The sequence below is a fragment of the Panulirus ornatus genome, chromosome 52 (genome assembly GCF_036320965.1).
Source record: "Panulirus ornatus isolate Po-2019 chromosome 52, ASM3632096v1, whole genome shotgun sequence".
Lineage (NCBI taxonomy): Eukaryota > Metazoa > Arthropoda > Malacostraca > Decapoda > Palinuridae > Panulirus > Panulirus ornatus.
In genome coordinates, this window is record NC_092275.1 from 7116314 (window position 1) to 7134504 (window position 18191).

At 44.3% G+C, this 18191-nt stretch overlaps 1 protein-coding gene across 1 annotated transcript; it reads left to right on the forward strand.

The window, feature by feature from the left end:
- Positions 1-567: 567 nt before the first annotated feature.
- On the forward strand, positions 568-17430 carry LOC139765026 (sarcosine dehydrogenase, mitochondrial-like). Its single transcript, XM_071692102.1, has 12 exons — positions 568-706; positions 1268-1418; positions 3080-3243; positions 7176-7335; positions 7448-7636; positions 9360-9565; positions 9853-10015; positions 11848-12134; positions 12987-13181; positions 13380-13580; positions 14225-14552; positions 15644-17430. The coding sequence occupies exons 1-12, from the start codon at positions 590-592 to the stop codon at positions 16234-16236; spliced, it is 2754 nt and encodes a 917-aa protein (XP_071548203.1). The 5' UTR covers positions 568-589; the 3' UTR covers positions 16237-17430.
- The last annotated feature ends 761 nt before the right edge of the window (positions 17431-18191 follow it).

Here is an 18191-nt window from a genome sequence, read left to right on the forward strand (position 1 = left end):
CATCACCTATACGATCATCCACCATCATCCCACCACAATTGTTTGCCCAAACCATTATACCAACACAACACATTGATCTGCTTGTAAAAGCAGCGGTACCACCACTGGCAGTGTCTCAACCACAACTTCAACCACAACTACCAACATCCAGGCCACGTATAGGACCATCACCACTGCTCGGGATAATACACCACCACCACCACCACCACTTTAAAGCAAACAAGTGAAATATCTCCCACCACACACACACACACACACACATCACTAAGATGACAATCAGGATCCCTACCACAATTCTACCACCACCACAGTCGTCACTGCCGCCCCTAAGAACCGGCTAAGGATCACCACAGCAAATCACATTAATATGACAACTCCAGTAATCACTTGGCTTTTAGAAGTACTCTGCTATGGTTGTGTGCTATCATATCTAATGTTATCAATAGCGTATTGTAGTCAAGGTTATCACTGATTTGGTTCCCTACGGTACATGTTATCTTGGATATAGTGTAGGGACATGGCAACAGAGACCTGGCGGGTACCTCAATGTGTGTTATCTCTGGCTCCCTCACAGTGAGGCAGGGGGACGATGGCGTCGATTCTGGTGAGGAGGAAGGTGCTGGACGCTGGCAGGAGGCTGCATGGTGTTGTGGCTCTGAGGGCGGTGAGCGGGGCGACGGGCGTGCCAAACAAAACCAACATAAAGGTCGGTAAACACTCAGGGTCAGGGTTCTTATACTTCACCGAAAAGGTCAGTCCTTAGGTAAGGTCAGAAACCGCTACACCGAACCACATGATGGAAAGTTATATGGATAGGGACAAGGTCCTTACTGGATTAAGGCAAGGTCAGGAATATCTCTCTAAGTTACCACATGAAGGTCAGTACTCGGATAGAGAAGTGATCTTCATCAGACAAGATCAGTGTCTACACTTAATAGTTAAAAAGGTAAGTGTTGAAAGCCATCCCCCCTCCGCCGCTTTTCAGACCACCGCTCGGGCTAACCCTTGGTAGCACAGCACGGAGATGGTTCGTAGTCCAACAAGGCCACTGCCCTAACCACAGTCCGTTGAGATAAGAAGTAGAGACACATCATAAATGAAATATCTACCATCACTTACTTTGGTACTACGATCGTGGCATCTTAAAAGTAGAAAGTACTTTAAAGTACTTTTTCCCTCCCGTGTCGTTCTTTGAAGTATTATGGCAGATCTTTTTAATGATGAGAATCATTTATGTTTTAAAGAATAATATTATCTCTGTGTCCAGGAGAAGGATGTCTCCGGCGTGGCCTCCATACCGTCTGAGGCTGACGTGGTGGTGATCGGAGGAGGCATCGTGGGATGCAGTGCCCTGTACCACCTGGCCAAACTTGGGGTCACGAACGCAATTCTTCTCGAGGCTCATAAGCTAACTGCAGGTACCTGCTACACACACACACACACACACACACACACACACACACACACACACACACTCTGTAGGTGTTCCACACTGTAGGTGTACCTAGAACATACATTGTACGTACCTAGAACGTACACTGTAGGTACCTAGAACACACACACACACACACTGCAGGTACCTATAACACTCGGTATAGGTGTTCCACCCTGATTTTACCTACTGCACACACACCCACACACACTGTAGAAGTTCCACACTGTTACCTACTATACCGGAGGAGTTCCACACTTAGGTGTTCCACCCTGTAGGTACCTACTACACACACTGTAGGTGTTCCACACTGCAAGTACCTACTACACACACTGTAGGTGTTCCACACTGCAGGTACGTACCTACTACACTCACACTGTAGGTGTTCCACGCTCTCTGTATATGCACTACAACCTGCAGGTTCCTCTGTTTTGACTATGTACCACACAGGTTGTGACTGGACACTATCACACTCTGTTTGTAGGTATTCCACGTTTGCTTCCGTACACACAGTTTATACTTTACGGTTCGTGCAGAAAACCTCAACATTGTAGATATGTTGCTGTTGGCAATTTTCTTAAGTTGTTTTACACACACACACACGTAAAGCTTGATAGAGCCTCCTAATTGCTTCACATGATGTGTCTACCCCTAACACTGTGGCTTACTGTACCTTGTGTAAATAACACGAATGCAAAATTTGTCATTGTGGGAGTATAGTCTTGAGCCCATAAAAGTTTTTCCCCCTTCGACTGTGTTAACTGGAACTACATATATACATAGAATGGAACTACGTATATACATAAGTCTAGGATCCCTCGCTGGAAGACTGCGTGTGTGGTTACCTAATTACTTGTTTATACAGTACGGGAGAGGCAGTTTTACACTCGTGGAGGGGCCCCCATCTCTTGTGAACGTTCCATACTGTCATACAAATTAAGTTTATGGTTGCTGTCTGTGTAAACACTGTGTGTGTGTGTGTGTGTGTGTGTGTGTGTGTGTGTGTGTGTGTGTGTGTGTGTATAGATCCTGCGATAACACTAGATACAGTGTTCTACACTTCTTGTTCCCGCCACTGAGCCAGGTAAGTGTGTTGAAACTTTCTTCCTCCTCGCTGAAGTGAGGTTGCTACACTTCGTGTACACTTCACTGAACTCTGTGGGTGTGTACACTTCTCATTCACTACACTGAGGCAAGTGGGTGTATCTCCTACACTTCACTGAACTCTGTGGGTGTGTACACTTCTCATTCACTACACTGAGGCAAGTGGGTGTATCTCCTACACTACACTGAACTCTGTGGGTGTATACACTTCTAATTCACTACACTGAAGCGAATGAGTGTATCTCCCACACTGAACTAAGTTGTGCGACACCGAGAGCTCGGTACACTGAATGAGCGAGTGTACTACACCTCCTCTCGTTCACTACACTGAAGTGGCTGTGTACTACACCTCCCATCCTCTACACTGAAATGGTTGTATACTACACACCCTTTCGTTCTCTACACTGAAGTGGCTGTGTACTACACCTCCCATCCTCTACACTGAAATAGTTGTATACTATACACCCTCCTGAAGTGGCTGTGTACTACACCTCCTCCCGTTCTTTACATTGATGCAAGTGTATATATCTTATACTTTTCCAGGGACTACTTGGCACACTGCTGGGCTGATGCACCTGTTGAACTGGAGCGAGACTGACTTCCTGCTGAAGAACATCACATACAAACTGCTTCTGGGGCTGCAAGAAGAGACAGGGGTCGACCCAGGCTGGAACAGTAATGGGTCCATGTACATCGCCTCAAAGAAGGTAGCTCCACTCGGAAGTAAAGAAGAGGAGTTTTTCTTTTTGTGCTTTGCTTTGTAAGAAAATCATATATGTTGGAGGTGGAAAGATGGAGTGAAAAAGATTTTGAGCGATCGGGGCCTTAACATGCAGGAGAGTGAGAGGCGTGCAAGGAATAGAATGATTTGGAACGTATCGCGGTCGACGTGCTGTTAATGGACTGAACCAAGGCATGTTAAGCGTCCGGGGTAAACCCATGGAAAGGTCTATGGGGCCTGGATGTGGATAGGGAGCTGTGGTTTCGGTGCATTACACATGACAGCTAGAGACTGAGTGTGAACGAATGTGGCCTTTTTTGTCTGTTTTCCTGGCGCTACCATGCTGAAGCAAGGGGTAGCGATGCTGTCTCCTGTGGGCGAGGTAGAGCCGGAAAATGGTTCTAATGGGATGTAATGATATCTGGGAAAGTTTGATAATTTCCTGCAATTTGAGGCTGATAGTGTTTCATATCTTGTGATTGAGACACGGAAGATCATAATGTTTCGCAAGATTTTGAATCTACTTCCGATTGCTATCGATGGTTTATATATATATATATATATATATATATATGTATATATATATATATATATATATATATATATATATATATATATATACATATATATATATATATACCTGGGAATACCTGGTTTAAAAAGCGAGATATACATAAGTATACGTATGTAAGTAGGAGAGATGACCAGAGAGCGTTATTGGATTACGTGTTAATTGACAGGCGCGCGAAAGAGAGACTTTTGGATGTTAATGTGCTGAGAGGTGCAACTGGAGGGATGTCTGATCATTATCTTGTGGAGGCTAAGGTGAAGATTTGTATGGGTTTTCAGAAAAGAAGAGTGAATGTTGGGGTGAAGAGGGTGGTGAGAGTGAGCGAGCTTGGGAAGGAGACTTGTGTGAGGAAGTACCAGGAGAGACTGAGTACAGAATGGAAAAAGGTGAGAACAATGGAAGTAAGGGGAGTGGGAGAGGAATGGGATGTATTTAGGGAATCGGTGATGGATTGTGCAAAAGATGCTTGTGGCATGAGAAGCGTGGGAGGTGGGTTGATTAGAAAGGGTAGTGAGTGGTGGGATGAAGAAGTAAGATTATTAGTGAAAGAGAAGAGAGAGGCATTTGGACGATTTTTGCAGGGAAAAAATGAAATTGAGTGGGAGATGTATAAAAGAAAGAGACAGGAGGTCAAGAGAAAGGTGCAAGAGGTGAAAAAGAGGGCAAATGAGAGTTGGGGCGAGAGAGTATCATTAAATTTTAGGGAGAATAAAAAGATGTTGTGGAAGGAGGTAAATAAAGTGCGTAAGACAAGGGAGCAAATGGGAACTTCAGTGAAGGGCGCTAATGGGGAGGTGATAACAAGTAGTGGTGATGTGAGAAGGAGATGGAGCGAGTATTTTGAAGGTTTATTGAATGTGTTTGATGATAGAGTGGCGGATATAGGGTGTTTTGGTCGAGGTGGTGTGCAAAGTGAGAGGGTTAGGGAAAATGATTTGGTAAACAGAAAAGAGGTAGTAAAAGCTTTGTGGAAGATGAAAGCCGGCAAGGCAGCAGGTTTGGATGGTATTGCAGTGAAATTTAATAAAAAAGGGGGTGACTGTATTGTTGACTGGTTGGTAAGGTTATTTAATATATGTATGACTCATGGTGAGGTGCCTGAGGATTGGCGGAATGCGTGCATAGTGCCATTGTACAAAGTCAAAGGGGGTAAGAGCGAGTGCTCAAATTACAGAGGTATAAGTTTGTTGAGTATTCCTGGTAAATTATATGGGAGGGTATTGATTGAGAGGGTGAAGGCATGTACAGAGCATCAGATTGTGGAAGATCAGTGTGGTTTCAGAAGTGGTAGAGGATGTATGGATCAGGTGTTTGCTTTGAAGAATGTATGTGAGAAATGGATTTGTATGTAGCATTTATTGATCTGGAGAAGGCATATGATAGAGTTGATAGAGATGCTCTGTGGAAGGTATTAAGAATATATGGTGTAGGAGGCAAGTTGTTAGAAGCAGTGAAAAGTTTTTATCAAGGATGTAAGGCATGTGTACGTGTAGGAAGAGAGGAAAGTGATTGGTTCTCAGTGAATGTAGGTTTGCGGCAGGGGTGTGTGATGTCTCCATGGTTGTTTAATTTGTTTATGGATGGGGTTGTTAGGGAGGTGAATGCAAGAGTTTCGGAAAGAGGGGCAAGTATGAAGTCTGTTGTGGATGAGAGAACTTGGGAAGTGAGTCAGTTGTTGTTCGCTGATGATACAGCGCTGGTGGCTGATTCATGTGAGAAACTGCAGAAGCTGGTGACTGAGTTTGGTAAATTATGAGAAAGAAGAAAGTTAAGAGTAAATGTGAATAAGAGCAAGGTTATTAGGTACAGTAGGGTTGAGGGTCAAATCAATTGGGAGGTAAGTTTGAATGGAGAAAAACTGGAGGAAGTAAAGTGTTTTAGATATCTGGGAGTGGATCTGGCAGCGGATGGAACCATGGAAGCGGAAGTGGATCATAGGGTGGGGGAGGGAGCGAAAATCCTGGGAGCCTTGAAGAATGTGTGGAAGTCGGGAACATTATCTCGGAAAGCAAAAATGGGTATGTTTGAAGGAATAGTGGTTCCAACAATGTTGTATGGTTGCGAGGCGTGGGCTATGGATAGAGTTGTGCGGAGGAGGGTGGATGTGCTGGAAATGAGATGTTTGAGGACAATGTGTGGTGTGAGGTGTTTTGATCGAGTAAGTAATGTAAGAGTAAGAGAGATGTTTGGAAATAAAAAGAGCGTGGTTGAGAGAGCAGAAGAGGGTGTTTTGAAATGGTTTGGGCACATGGAGAGAATGAGTGAGGAAAGATTGACCAAGAGGATATATGTGTCGGAGGTGGAGGGAACGAGGAGAAGTGGGAGACCAAATTGGAGGTGAAAGATGGAGTGAAAAAGATTCTGAGTGATCGGGGCCTGAACATGCAGGAGGGTGAAAGGCGGGCAAGGAATAGAGTGAATTGGATCGATGTGGTATACCGGTGTTGACGTGCTGTCAGTGGATTAAATCAGGGCATGTGAAGCGTCTGGGGTAAACCATGGAAAGTTGTGTGGAGCCTGGATGTGGAAAGGGAGCTGTGGTTTCGGGCATTATTACATGACAGCTAGAGACTGAGTGTGAACGAGTGGGGCCTTTGTTGTCTTTTCCTAGTGCTACCTCGCACACATGACGGGGGAGGGGGATGGTATTCCATGTGTGGCGAGGTGGCGATGGGAATGAATAAAGGCAGACAGTGTGAATTGCGTGCATGGGTATATATGTATGTGTCTGTGTGTGTATATATATTTGTACATTGAGATGTATAGGTATGTATATTTGCGTGTGTGGACGTGTATGTATATACATTGTGTATGGGGGTGGGTTGGGCCATTTCTTTCGTCTGTTTCCTTGCGCTACCTCGCAAACGCGGGAGACAGCGACAAAGCAAAATAATGATAATATATATATATATATATATATATATATATATATATATATATATATATATATATATATATATAGGGGGCTGTAATTTCATATTTCTGCGCTACCGGACTCCTCTTGTATAAGGTTACATCTTTGGTGAGGATGTAACATTTACAGTTAACGAAACTGAAAACGGATTAAGAACTTCTAGCCTCGAAGGAAATCATCCTACCTCAGCTACTGTATGTAGCGCAGCTCTAGGTCACCTGAGATCCTTGGAAAGGTATTCTAGGATAGCACTAGGACCCTTTTCGGAAAGGAGTCTTGTAGGATAACACCAGGACGCTTTCAGAAAGGGGGATCTTGGGGGTAGGAAGAGTTATAATCAATGATGTAGTTTTCAGTGTTGTGAAGTGAGAGTCTGTTGTCTTCAAGGCTAGGGAAGGAAGAAACCAACAGGTTCTAAACTTATTTTGGACAGACCTATGGCAAGCAACGGCGGTATGACTTCCAGCGGCTGGTGACCATGGGGAGGGTGTGTGGTTTGGAGGGTCGTCTCCTCGAGCCCAGCCAGATTAAAGAGATCTACCCTCTCATGAACGTGCAAGACCTCGAGTGTGCAGTGTATCATACTTTGGATGGTGAGTCTTCTTCCTCCTCCTCCTTCAGGTTATATTTGCTATATATTGCAGATTATATGACGAAATGCCTTGTGTACGTTTATACACACACAGCTGAACGGGGTGTTTGCAGGATCTATGGACCCCTCGGGGCTGTGTGAGGCGCTGATACGGTCAGCCAAACGAGCGGGTTCGCTGGTGGTGGAGCATTGTCCAGTCACCGACGTTAGGACTGTGGAGACGAGCCTCGGAGGCAGGAGGGTGAGCGAAGTGCATACTCCCCTCGGCGTCATTAAGACTAGCGCCCTCATCAACGCCTCAGGTCAGCCTCCTCCTATCCTCCTCTAGGGTTTTATTTTGATGTTTTACACACACACACACACACACACACACACACACACACACACACACACACACACATGGAATATAGGCAGAGTGAGAGAGGCTCCAGAGAAAAAGATCAGAAGTGCCTCCTTAGGATATCTTGTAGATAAGACAAAAGAAGATGCCCATAACACGGAGACGAGAAACTGTTAACAACAGAGGGCAGGGAACGAGAGCTAATTCTAGGAGGGATGAATAGAAATAGATTCTTTGTCTGATGGAATCAGACAGACATAGCGACATTGAAATGTATGTATAATGCGAGAGAGAGAGAGAAAAAAAAGTCGCTACTCTTGCCGCGCTATACATTTGGAGATAGGAGACTATGGGATGCCGATGGAGGAGATGAAGAAAATCTTTTGAATGGAAGTACCAGATATCACTAGATTTGTTGCCGATCATTGTATTTGGAAAAGTTTCTTGTCCTCGTCAATTTTACCAGACTATTTGGCATTCTACGATATAATTAGACGGGCAACAATGGAACAATATTTAGAGAATTTGGAGTCCCAAAAAACTCATTTCAGAATAATAACAATGCAGTTTTGATTTGGCAAAAAATCAACGTAATTTATTTGTTTCACATTAATTCGATCTTTCTGCATTTTTCTCTTGACAGGTTCAATGAGGAATCAAATGACTGGTATACGCACGTATCGATTATTCTTAACATGTATATGGTCATCATGCCTCAATTAAGAACAATTAGCATACATTGGAATGACTCTTCCCTTGCAGACAAATAATGATGGCCTGACAACTGATGTATTATTTGTCTACAAATGTTTACGTTTAATAGATTGAGAGTTTGCAAAAATGTTTGTCAATGATTTCATTTTCTTGGTTTTCTCTCATAGCCACGTATTTGATATATACAGCAGACCATACCATCCGTTATCTGAATTACTTCATGGAATAAGTATCACCAGAGTAATAAATTACATTGTTTTATCGTTTGAAAAAAAAAATCATCAGTTTTTCAAAGAATATGGTGTAAGGAAGGAATATTATAACATGTAAGAAATGCTATGAAATACTAATCTTTATCGAGAGTAATATTGCTCATTTCGAATTCCATCGAATGCAAGGGTAGCGATTTTTTTTTTTTTTCAATTCGTAAGTAAAGGAAATGAAATAAAGCTATATACAAATTGTCATTTATTAGAGAATGTCTAATCGGTAGTTCATAGTTTGTTTGGTGAGAGGGTAAAGACAAATTGCAGGATATTCAGGATCTGTGAATATTCTCAAGAATCAATATTTGAGATAAAAGAAGATTTTTCGGAGGTGACAAGACAGTAGTAGTCTTATAATTATAAGTGGGTGGCACACAAGAACATAAGTGAGGCAGGGTTTCTTTTGAGATGGAGATCAGTAATGCTTTTTGGAGTGGGAGATCATAATTTAGCCAAGGAGGAGAGATTGCTACAGACGTGCCAAATGTAGTTTGAGGTATACCAGGTGGAGAATTGGTAATCTGAGGTGTTCAACCAGACAAGTGTACTTAAGGAGACCAAGGACATTATAAGTAAGAAGGGATTCATTATGTGACAGATTAAGGGGAAGCAAGAGACAATAGACAGTCGGTAGGTAACGTCAGAATAGGATCTAATTCTATAAACCCATTGTAAACTTGATGTGTGTGTTTGTGGATAGCACAGGTGCTTGGGCGAATGACATCTGCAGCAAGGTCGGCGTGCACGTTCCTCTCGCCGCCTTTCGTCATGGATACGTGGTGACTGAGGGGATCCCAGGCATCGAGAACATGCCTAACTTTCGTGACTACAATGCCTCCTACTACGTCAAGCCACAGGGCGACGCCCTCACCATTGGAGGGTTCGAGAAAAACCCCGTCCCGATCGAGAAGGTAAGGGTGTGTGTGTGTGTGTGTGTGGGGCAACAGGTCCTCCGCCATTTTTGCCCTTTGTTGTACTATGAGAACCGTACGTAGAATGTCGTACGCTGAGACTGAGATGACTTGAGTATGTCTCCTAGGCTGATCTGAAGTCTTTTGTCTATCTCCTACACTGACACTGCCCTCCTACGCTGATCCATATTACCTCCCTCGTACACCTAACCAAGTAGTCCTTTCCCTCCCACCCTAGCATGTACGAACCACCATTTATTGACTCCTCTACGTAAATCTTCTCACAGCTCGACCCGGATTTCCCCTTCGGGCTGTATGAGCCAGACTGGGACATTGTTAGCGACCTGCTGCAGGAGGCTGCGATCCGTCTGCCTGTGTTGGAGAACACGGGAATAAAGTCGACTGTCTACGGTCCTGAGTCTTTCACCCCAGACAACAAACCTGTCGTGGGTTAGTCTGTCTGTCTGTCTGTCGTCTGTCTGTCTGTCTGTCTCTTATCTACCCGTCCAAAGCCTGTCGTTCTGTCCACTTCAACCTGCGCTTTCTATCGTGTGATATCTATCTCCATAGAGAGAGATTCTGGCTCTGTCTAACATGTTAGGAAGCTTTAGCTTTCTCTATCATGTCGAAAACTATCTGTGCTTCAAGTTAAGGTATTGAGGCGAGGCGTTGTTGCTGTGTCTATTTCGCTAGTGCTTGGCCCTGGCTGCCAGGAAGGACAGAAAGAGCCGTCGTTGGGGTCCAAAGTTCCCTGTTAAGCAGAGGGCTGGCTAACCTAACGTGCATCAATCCAAAATATCCATCGTAGTAAGAGTTTTATGTTTTGTGTAGCAAACAAATGCTCAATACTTCTGATAGGATTAGATTATTTTAAACCAAAGTTTGTCGTTAATCCAATTCATTGATGTGACTTATATGTAACATAAGTAAATTCATATACAATGTTTACACGAAACTTTGTATTACAGTAACTTCTAACCAGAACCATTTTTCAAATATATTCGTATGGTGTACAGGCATGCTCATGCGGTGTACAGGCATAGTCATGAGGTGTACAGGTATAGTCATGTGGTGTACAGGTATAGTCATGAGGTGTACAGGTATAGTCATGAGGTGTACAGGTATAGTCATGTTTTGTACAGGTATGCTCGTGTGGTGTACAGGTATAGTCATGAGGTGCACAGGTATAGTCATGAGGTGTACAGGTATAGGCATGAGGTGTACAGGTATAGTCATGAGGTGTACAGGTATAGTCATGTGGTGTACAGGTATAGTCATGAGGTGTACAGGTATAGGCATGAGGTGTACAGGTATAGTCATGAGGTGCACAGGTATAGTCATGTGGTGTACAGGTATAGTCATGAGGTGTACAGGTATAGTCATGAGGTGTACAGGTATAGTCATGTGGTGTACAGGTATAGTCATGAGGTGTACAGGCACGATCATGTGGCTTATAGGCATAGTCATGAGGTGTACAGGTATAGTCATGAGGTGTACAGGTATAGTCATGAGGTGTACAGGCACGATCATGTGGCTTATAGGTATAGTCATGAGGTGTACAGGTATAGTCATGTGGTGTACAGGTATAGTCATGAGGTGTACAGGTATAGTCATGAGGTGTACAGGTATAGTCATGAGGTGTACAGGTATAGTCATGAGGTGTACAGGCATGATCATGTGGTTTATAGTCATTTACAATGATACGTATTCATCTATCTTGGACAACATTGCCTAGAGAATGACCTGTGACAGGAAATTATAAATAGTATATGGCTTGTGTAGATGACAGTGTGTGGTACACAATACTGTATATACAGGTGAAATATATCGGTCCAGTACACAATACTATCACGTGTATGTTCAGTACGTGATATGAAGAGGCTAATTGTGATTAATAACTCTCCCATAGGAATTTCCCGACATAGATACCACCACCTCCTCCTCCTCTCCTTAGCGAAGGTCACCAAAATAGTATATTATCGTAAGATGGTTTCTATCAGTGGATAGATATTCCCAGGTCCACTCTATCTCAATGCATGCTCGCTCCATGTTGGTTTCTATCCAAGGCTATACATAAATTCCAAGGTCTCTCTTTGTCTCTCTGTGTCGTCGCCATGTCTTGTTTTATCTCTAGGTTCCCCTGAGTAAGAGATACTCCGGGGGACATTAATGCCCCTTGTGATATTTACGTTTGTTGAATATATCAACTGAAGCTTCACCGTTGATGTAGGGACGCGTGCTGCCATCTGTTGATTATATTTTCTTCTTCGTCACTGCTGCAGGCGAAGACCCTAACGTCCAGGGCTTCTTCCACTGTTGCGCCTTCAACAGCCACGGGATGCAGTTGGGCGGCGGCTGTGGCGACCAGATAGCCAAGTGGGTGGTGCAGGGGCGGCCGGAACTCGACTTGTTCAGTCTGGACATACGCAGGTTCCACCCGCCCCTCACCACCAACAAGGCCTGGGTACTGGCTCGCTCCCACGAAGGTCTGGCCAAGAACTACAGCCTCAAGTTCCCCCATGATGAACCCCTGGCCGGCCGCAGACAGAGGTGCTCTCCATTGCACAAGGTGTGTGTGTGTGTGTGTGTGTGTGTGTGTGTAGCCTCCTACAACCTGCGTTTGTGTGTGTGTGGACTTTCCTACAGCCTGTGTGTGTGTGTGTGTGTGTGTGTGGAGTCTCCTACAGCGTGTGTGTGTGTGTGTGTGTGTGTGGAGTCTCCTACAGCGTGTGTGTGTAGCCTCCTACATCCTCTGTGTGTGTGTGTGTGTGTGTGTGTGTGTCTGTGAGTGTGGAGTCTCCTACAGCCTGTGTGTGTGTGTGTGTGTGTGTGTGTGTGTGTGCAGTCTCCTACAGCGTGTGTGTGTGTGTGTGTGTGTGTGTGGAGTCTCCTACAGCCACTGTGGTGATTTATGCTTAGATAGTTCACTCGGTGGCTTCTGGTTCCTGGGAGACTAGCCAGAAACGTGAGGATGGCCAGAGGTTGTTCACTGTACAGTGCAGCAGATGGTAATTCAGGTTTAATGGCTGGTAATATGTAAAAAAAATAACAATCGAATATTTGGCAGTTTATCAGAAGTCTCGTCAAATCACTCTAAACTCTTCTAGTTTAAGATAGCAAGGAATTTAATGAGTCGCTGAAAGTGATCATTGAGGCAGACTTTGATCTCACACTTGGTAAACGCTAATCACAATCGACCATTACGAGCTTCGAGTTGGTGCTACAGTTACGTTGTGAATGAGGTGTGCTAACTCACATGTGCTCAGTGAAAATGAAACTCTAAATATCCTCGTTCGATTCCCAGTGACTCGAGGAACCAGAGGGCAGTAGGAGATAGAGAAGAGCAACTTTTCTCTTTCTTTGATGTTTTCTGATAGTCATTGTTCTTGCTGGAGGCTGTGGAGAATCTGTTTTGGCACAGGTACTGGAGGACATGGGCTGCGTGTACCAGGAGCGGCAGGGGTGGGAGCGGCCAGGTTGGTTCGGGGAGGACTTGGCCTCCGTGCAGGAGTACGACTGGTATGGCGCCTACAACACTCCCCTCAACACAGACCAGCGGTACTGGAACTCCCTCAGGGGAGACTATTCCTTTGGCTTCCCAGCGCATCATGATTTAGTACGGACGCTTATAGTATTTCGTGTATTAATTGCAATATGGCCATAGTGTAGTGGATACGTATGATTGAGCATTTAACTGAATAATATTTTTCTATGAATATCCTGTATTTTTTCGAGTACGAAAAGTATTCATCTGCGTCTGTTGCTGTTTACCCAAAGAAAATGGGCATGATTCATGATTTCATGTTGTTGGTAGATCCAGAACGAGTGTTTGACCTGCCGCGAGACAGCTGTCATATTTGACATGACCTCCTTCGGCAAGCTGTACCTGACGGGGAGGGACGCCCAAAAAGTCGCCAACTGGGTCTTCTCAGCGGACGTCTCCCGCGCCCCTGGCACTACCGTCTACACCTGTATGTTGAACCACAGGGGCGGCACAGAGGCGGACCTCACCGTGGTGAGTATGTCGCCCCTCCCCACCCACAGCTATGCAGTCTGTTCTTTGGTCTGTCTTGGTTTTAAACGGCAGCCGAAGCTCGTAACTGAAGTGCTTTACATCATCAAAGTAAACTGTCATTTCCTTCTAAACTGCTTCACACAAATGTTCCCATTCATGCTTTTCCTACAACTTTCATTTCTTTTCCCCTGGGGTAGATATAGCTGGTGCCAGGTATATGGAGGTACATTCAACTAGCTTGGTATAGATTATGCCACTTACAGGGAGGCATATTCAACTTGGGGTCGATACAGCTACAGGGATGTGGTACATTCAACCTGATTAACCTGTAGCTAGTCCCAGCTACAGTGAGGTACATAAAACCTAGGTAGATAATACATGTTGCCAGCTACAGTGAGGGACATTCCACCTTAATGACGTATATAAAGAAGGAAAATTTCACTAAAAGTTGCTCCTCGTTTGATATGACATATCTTGTAACTTGCATGAAGTGACGCATATCATCTCATCTGTGAACTCTGTTTTGGTATTCTAATTATCTATTGATGTCTAGTAGATTAATGGACAGGTAAATCAAACAATTATTTGTTTTCTGACGTTCTTTTTACACGTACGAGGACTATTATTGACTATCATCCCCACAGAGTATCTGTGAGGGTGGGGAAGGCTCGGCTTGTGACCCGGCTTTTGAGGGTCGCGGGTTCTACTTGACGACTGGGGGTTCTACAGGCAACTACAACAAGACCCACATCCTGATGGAGGCCCGGGCGCACAAGTGGGACGTCCGGGTGCTGGATCACACTGAGGATATGTCCATACTGTCCGTCCAAGGTCCCCAGAGTCGTGCGATCCTGGAGAAGGTGACGGACGAGGACCTGAGTGATTATGCCTTCCCGTTCTCCACCCACAGGATCATCACCGTCGCCGGGCACAAAGTTCGCGCCCTCAGGATCACCTTTGTTGGAGAAATGGGTAATCATTCACGATTTTGCTGGAGAAATGGGTAATTTTTCATAACTTTGTTGGAGAAATGGGTAATTTTTCATAACTTTGTTGGAGAAATGGGTAATTATTCACGACTTTGTTGGAGAAAAGGGTAATTTTTCATAACTTTGTTGGAGAAATGGGTAAATATTCATGACTCTCTTGGAGAAACTGATAATTATTCACGACTTTGCTGGAAGAATGAGCAATTGTTCACAACTTTGTTGGAGATATAATTATAGACAGGCAAGGTTAGAAACGCATCGAACTAGGATGAACCTATTGTTGGCAGTACCTTAATGATGGGGACAGAGTTACTGTGGTCTGGTCTTGGACTGCGAGTGAAAAGGGTAGAGTGGAAACCTGTAATGGTGGAAATTTTATGCTTTAGTATACACAGCTTTACTGGTTCTGACAATGTTGATAGGAAGCCTTTACCCCTTCATATATGCGTCTATAATTGTCCTAAGATCCCTTCTCTAAGAAAGGGTTCTGATGTTACCCACGACCTCTCTTGTACAGAGGCTCCTGCTGCATTACTCCCAATAGCAGGGAATCTTACGCTAGACTCCTTTGGGGCGAGTTCTGTACCGAGTGATGGGGCCACAGATGACTCTGTGCTCGTGGGTTAACTCCATACAGATGGCGCCTAGTGCCTCGTTGAGATATGCTTAGGTAATACTTGTAAAAACCTTAGGAACATCTACATATCAGTGTAAAGGCTGCGAGCAATGGGGGTCTTGGAAAATCTAGATATCATTCGTGTATATACAATCATGTTGGTTCTCCTGGCGACAGCTAATTCTTTTCTTCTATAATTATCTAAATCGATTTCCTCTTCTAACACTTGGGTCAGATCAACTTCTAATCCTCCATTCTTCGTCAGAAGATCCTAAATATCAAAGGCATTAGAATCCTGATCATTTAGAGTAATTCACAGGTCGGATTCGAACCCTGGGCAGGGTTAAAAGACACACTCGCTAGACTTCGTGTTTTTTTACGCGTGTCCTAACCTCATCTTAGTGGGGATATCTTGGGACTTGAACCTGGCAGGAAGTTAATTACAATTACTATCCCAGGTTGGGAGCTGCATGTCCCGCGAGACTCGGCGCTGCCGGTATACGAGGCTGTGATGGCTGCCGGCAGACGGCTGGGTCTGATCAACGCTGGGTTTAGGGCTTTAGACTCCCTCTCCTGCGAGAAGGGCTACCGACACTGGCATGGTGATGTTCGTCCGGACGACACGCCCCTCGAAGCCGGCCTCGGCTTCACCTGCAAACTCAACTCCGCCACTAAATTCTTGGGTCGTGAGGCCCTTGAGCTGCAGAAGAAGAAAGGTCTCTCAAAACGACTCGTGACCTTCACGTTGGACGACCCTACACGACCCCTCTGGGGCATGGAAGCCATCAGGCGCGATGGGGAAATTGTGGGACACATCCGCCGAGCTGAGTATGCCTTTACCTTGGGTCGTTCCATCGCCTCGGGCTACGTCCAGCGACCCGACAGAGCGCCTGTGACCACGGACTATCTCAAAACTGGAACGTGGCAGCTGGAATCCATGATGAACCTCTTTGATGCCACTCTCCACACCCGATCACCTTTCGACCCAAAGAACCTGCGAGTGAAGGGCATATACGACAACAAGGAAGCTCTTCACACCACCAGTGGTTGACTTTCTTCAACGGAGGTAGAATGCGAGTACTCAAACTGCTTCGTGAGAACAAGGACCTTTCTTCTGTAGACGTATGTACAACACTTGCCAAAGACCACGGACGACAGATGCAGACAACTGGAAATGTTAGTGAAAGAGGTGCATAGGACTTATGGACGATGGTATATATATATATATATATATATATATATATATATATATATATATATATATATATATATATGTATTTCAATGAATCCACGGGGATAATGAAACACGAAAAGTTCCCAAGCGCACTTTCGTGTAATAATCACATCATCAGGGGAGACACAAGAGAGAAATATAAGTCAGTTGATATACATCAACTGTTATATTTCTCTCTTGTGTCTCCCCTGATGATGTGATTATTACACCAAAGTGCACTTGGGAACATTTCGTGTTTCATTTTCCCCGTGGACTCATAGGAATATCTTGATCACGCGCAAAATTGTGATCCTTTCCAACATATATATATATATTTCTAACACCCCTTAAGAGGCAAGCCTGTGGTATGTGTGCTACTTAACGGATCTTCGTCGTGAGTAAAACAGATTTTACATAAACTGTCATTATATTCGACACAGTTCTCTCCTCTGTGTGTGACACAGTAAGTTATATTGAAGTTTAAAGTATTTTGCTGCTAAAAAGACATGGTGTGGTACACAGTGGAGGAGAGAGAGATTACAGGAATTGCATTCCAGACAGAAACTACTCCTAAGACGTTTTGGTTTCTGGAAGCAAAATGTAGGAGATGCAAAGCTCAATCAAGCGTTCCATATTGGTGCTATTATCAGGTGTGGATATTTAGCCAATTGTTCAACATTAAAGCTGACCTTCTCAAGGTATGGCATTATATGTTCCCACACCAGCTTCTGGTATTCCGTTTGGGTCGCTACGACCCGTATGATGAATTTCATAAGGTTATGAGTTTCTGTATGAAGATTGACAACAATTTTTACATTTATGGTACATGATAGACTGACTTGCATGCTTGGTAATTTTGCTGTTCCCACTTGATCAAAATTCGTTCAGAGAACACTGTTATAAACAGGCAGTAAACGTGAGAAAACAAATGAATCCTGTGTATGATACATAACAATAGTGATTTAAGTTTATATAAGCTATATCTTGTACAATTAATCCATAACTTGTATACGAAGAAAAGGCTACACTTTATTTCTGAAGTATGTTTATTACCCATTACTTTCGTCTACATCTGTTGCTCGTGTGGCAGTTTACATAAAGAAGAAGAAAAAAGAGGAGGAGGAGGAAGAGGAGAAGAAGAGTAAGGAGGAGTAATGGGGGAGGGTGTCCCTGTGGTACAGCAATGGACCCAAGGGTACAGGAGCTGGGGCCCCTAATGTACAACAGCAACAAGGGGATCAGAATGTCATGGTATAGGGTCGACGGATACCAGTCTACGAATGCGATGCAAATAAATAGATAAACATTTTGGATGCAAGGCAGGGGCTATAGGTGGAGGGTATACGGAGGAGGGTGGATGTGTTGGATATAAAATGTTTGAGGACAATATGTGGTGTGAGGTTGTTTGATCGAGTAAGTAATGTAATGGTGAGAGAGCTGTGTGGTAATGAAAAGTGTGTGTGGTTGGAAGAGTGGAGGAGGGTGTGTTGAAATGGTTTGAACATATGGAGAGAATGAGCGAGGAAAGGTTGACTAAGAGGATTAGTGTTAGAAGTGGAGGGAACAAAGAGAAAGCAGAGACAAGACTGAGGGATGGTATAAAGGTTTCGAGTGATCAAGGCCTGAACAAGCAGGCAATTGAAAAGCTTGCATTTGATAGTGAATTCGAGCGATATATGCTGGGGTCGACCTGATGATAATGGACTGAACCAGGGCATGTGAAGCGTTTGGGGCAAAACATGGCAAAGTCTTAGGGGCCTGGAAGTGGAAAGGGAGCTGTGGTTTCGGTGCAT

Excerpts from the sequence above, each read along its gene's own strand:
- LOC139765026 (XM_071692102.1), top strand. The coding sequence starts at position 590 with ATGGCGTCGATTCTGGTGAGGAGGAAGGTGCTGGACGCTGGCAGGAGG. Across the intron at positions 3,244-7,175 it reads TGTACATCGCCTCAAAGAAG|ACCTATGGCAAGCAACGGCG; the intron begins GTAGCTCCACTC and ends TATTTTGGACAG. Across the intron at positions 9,566-9,852 it reads ACCCCGTCCCGATCGAGAAG|CTCGACCCGGATTTCCCCTT; the intron begins GTAAGGGTGTGT and ends ATCTTCTCACAG.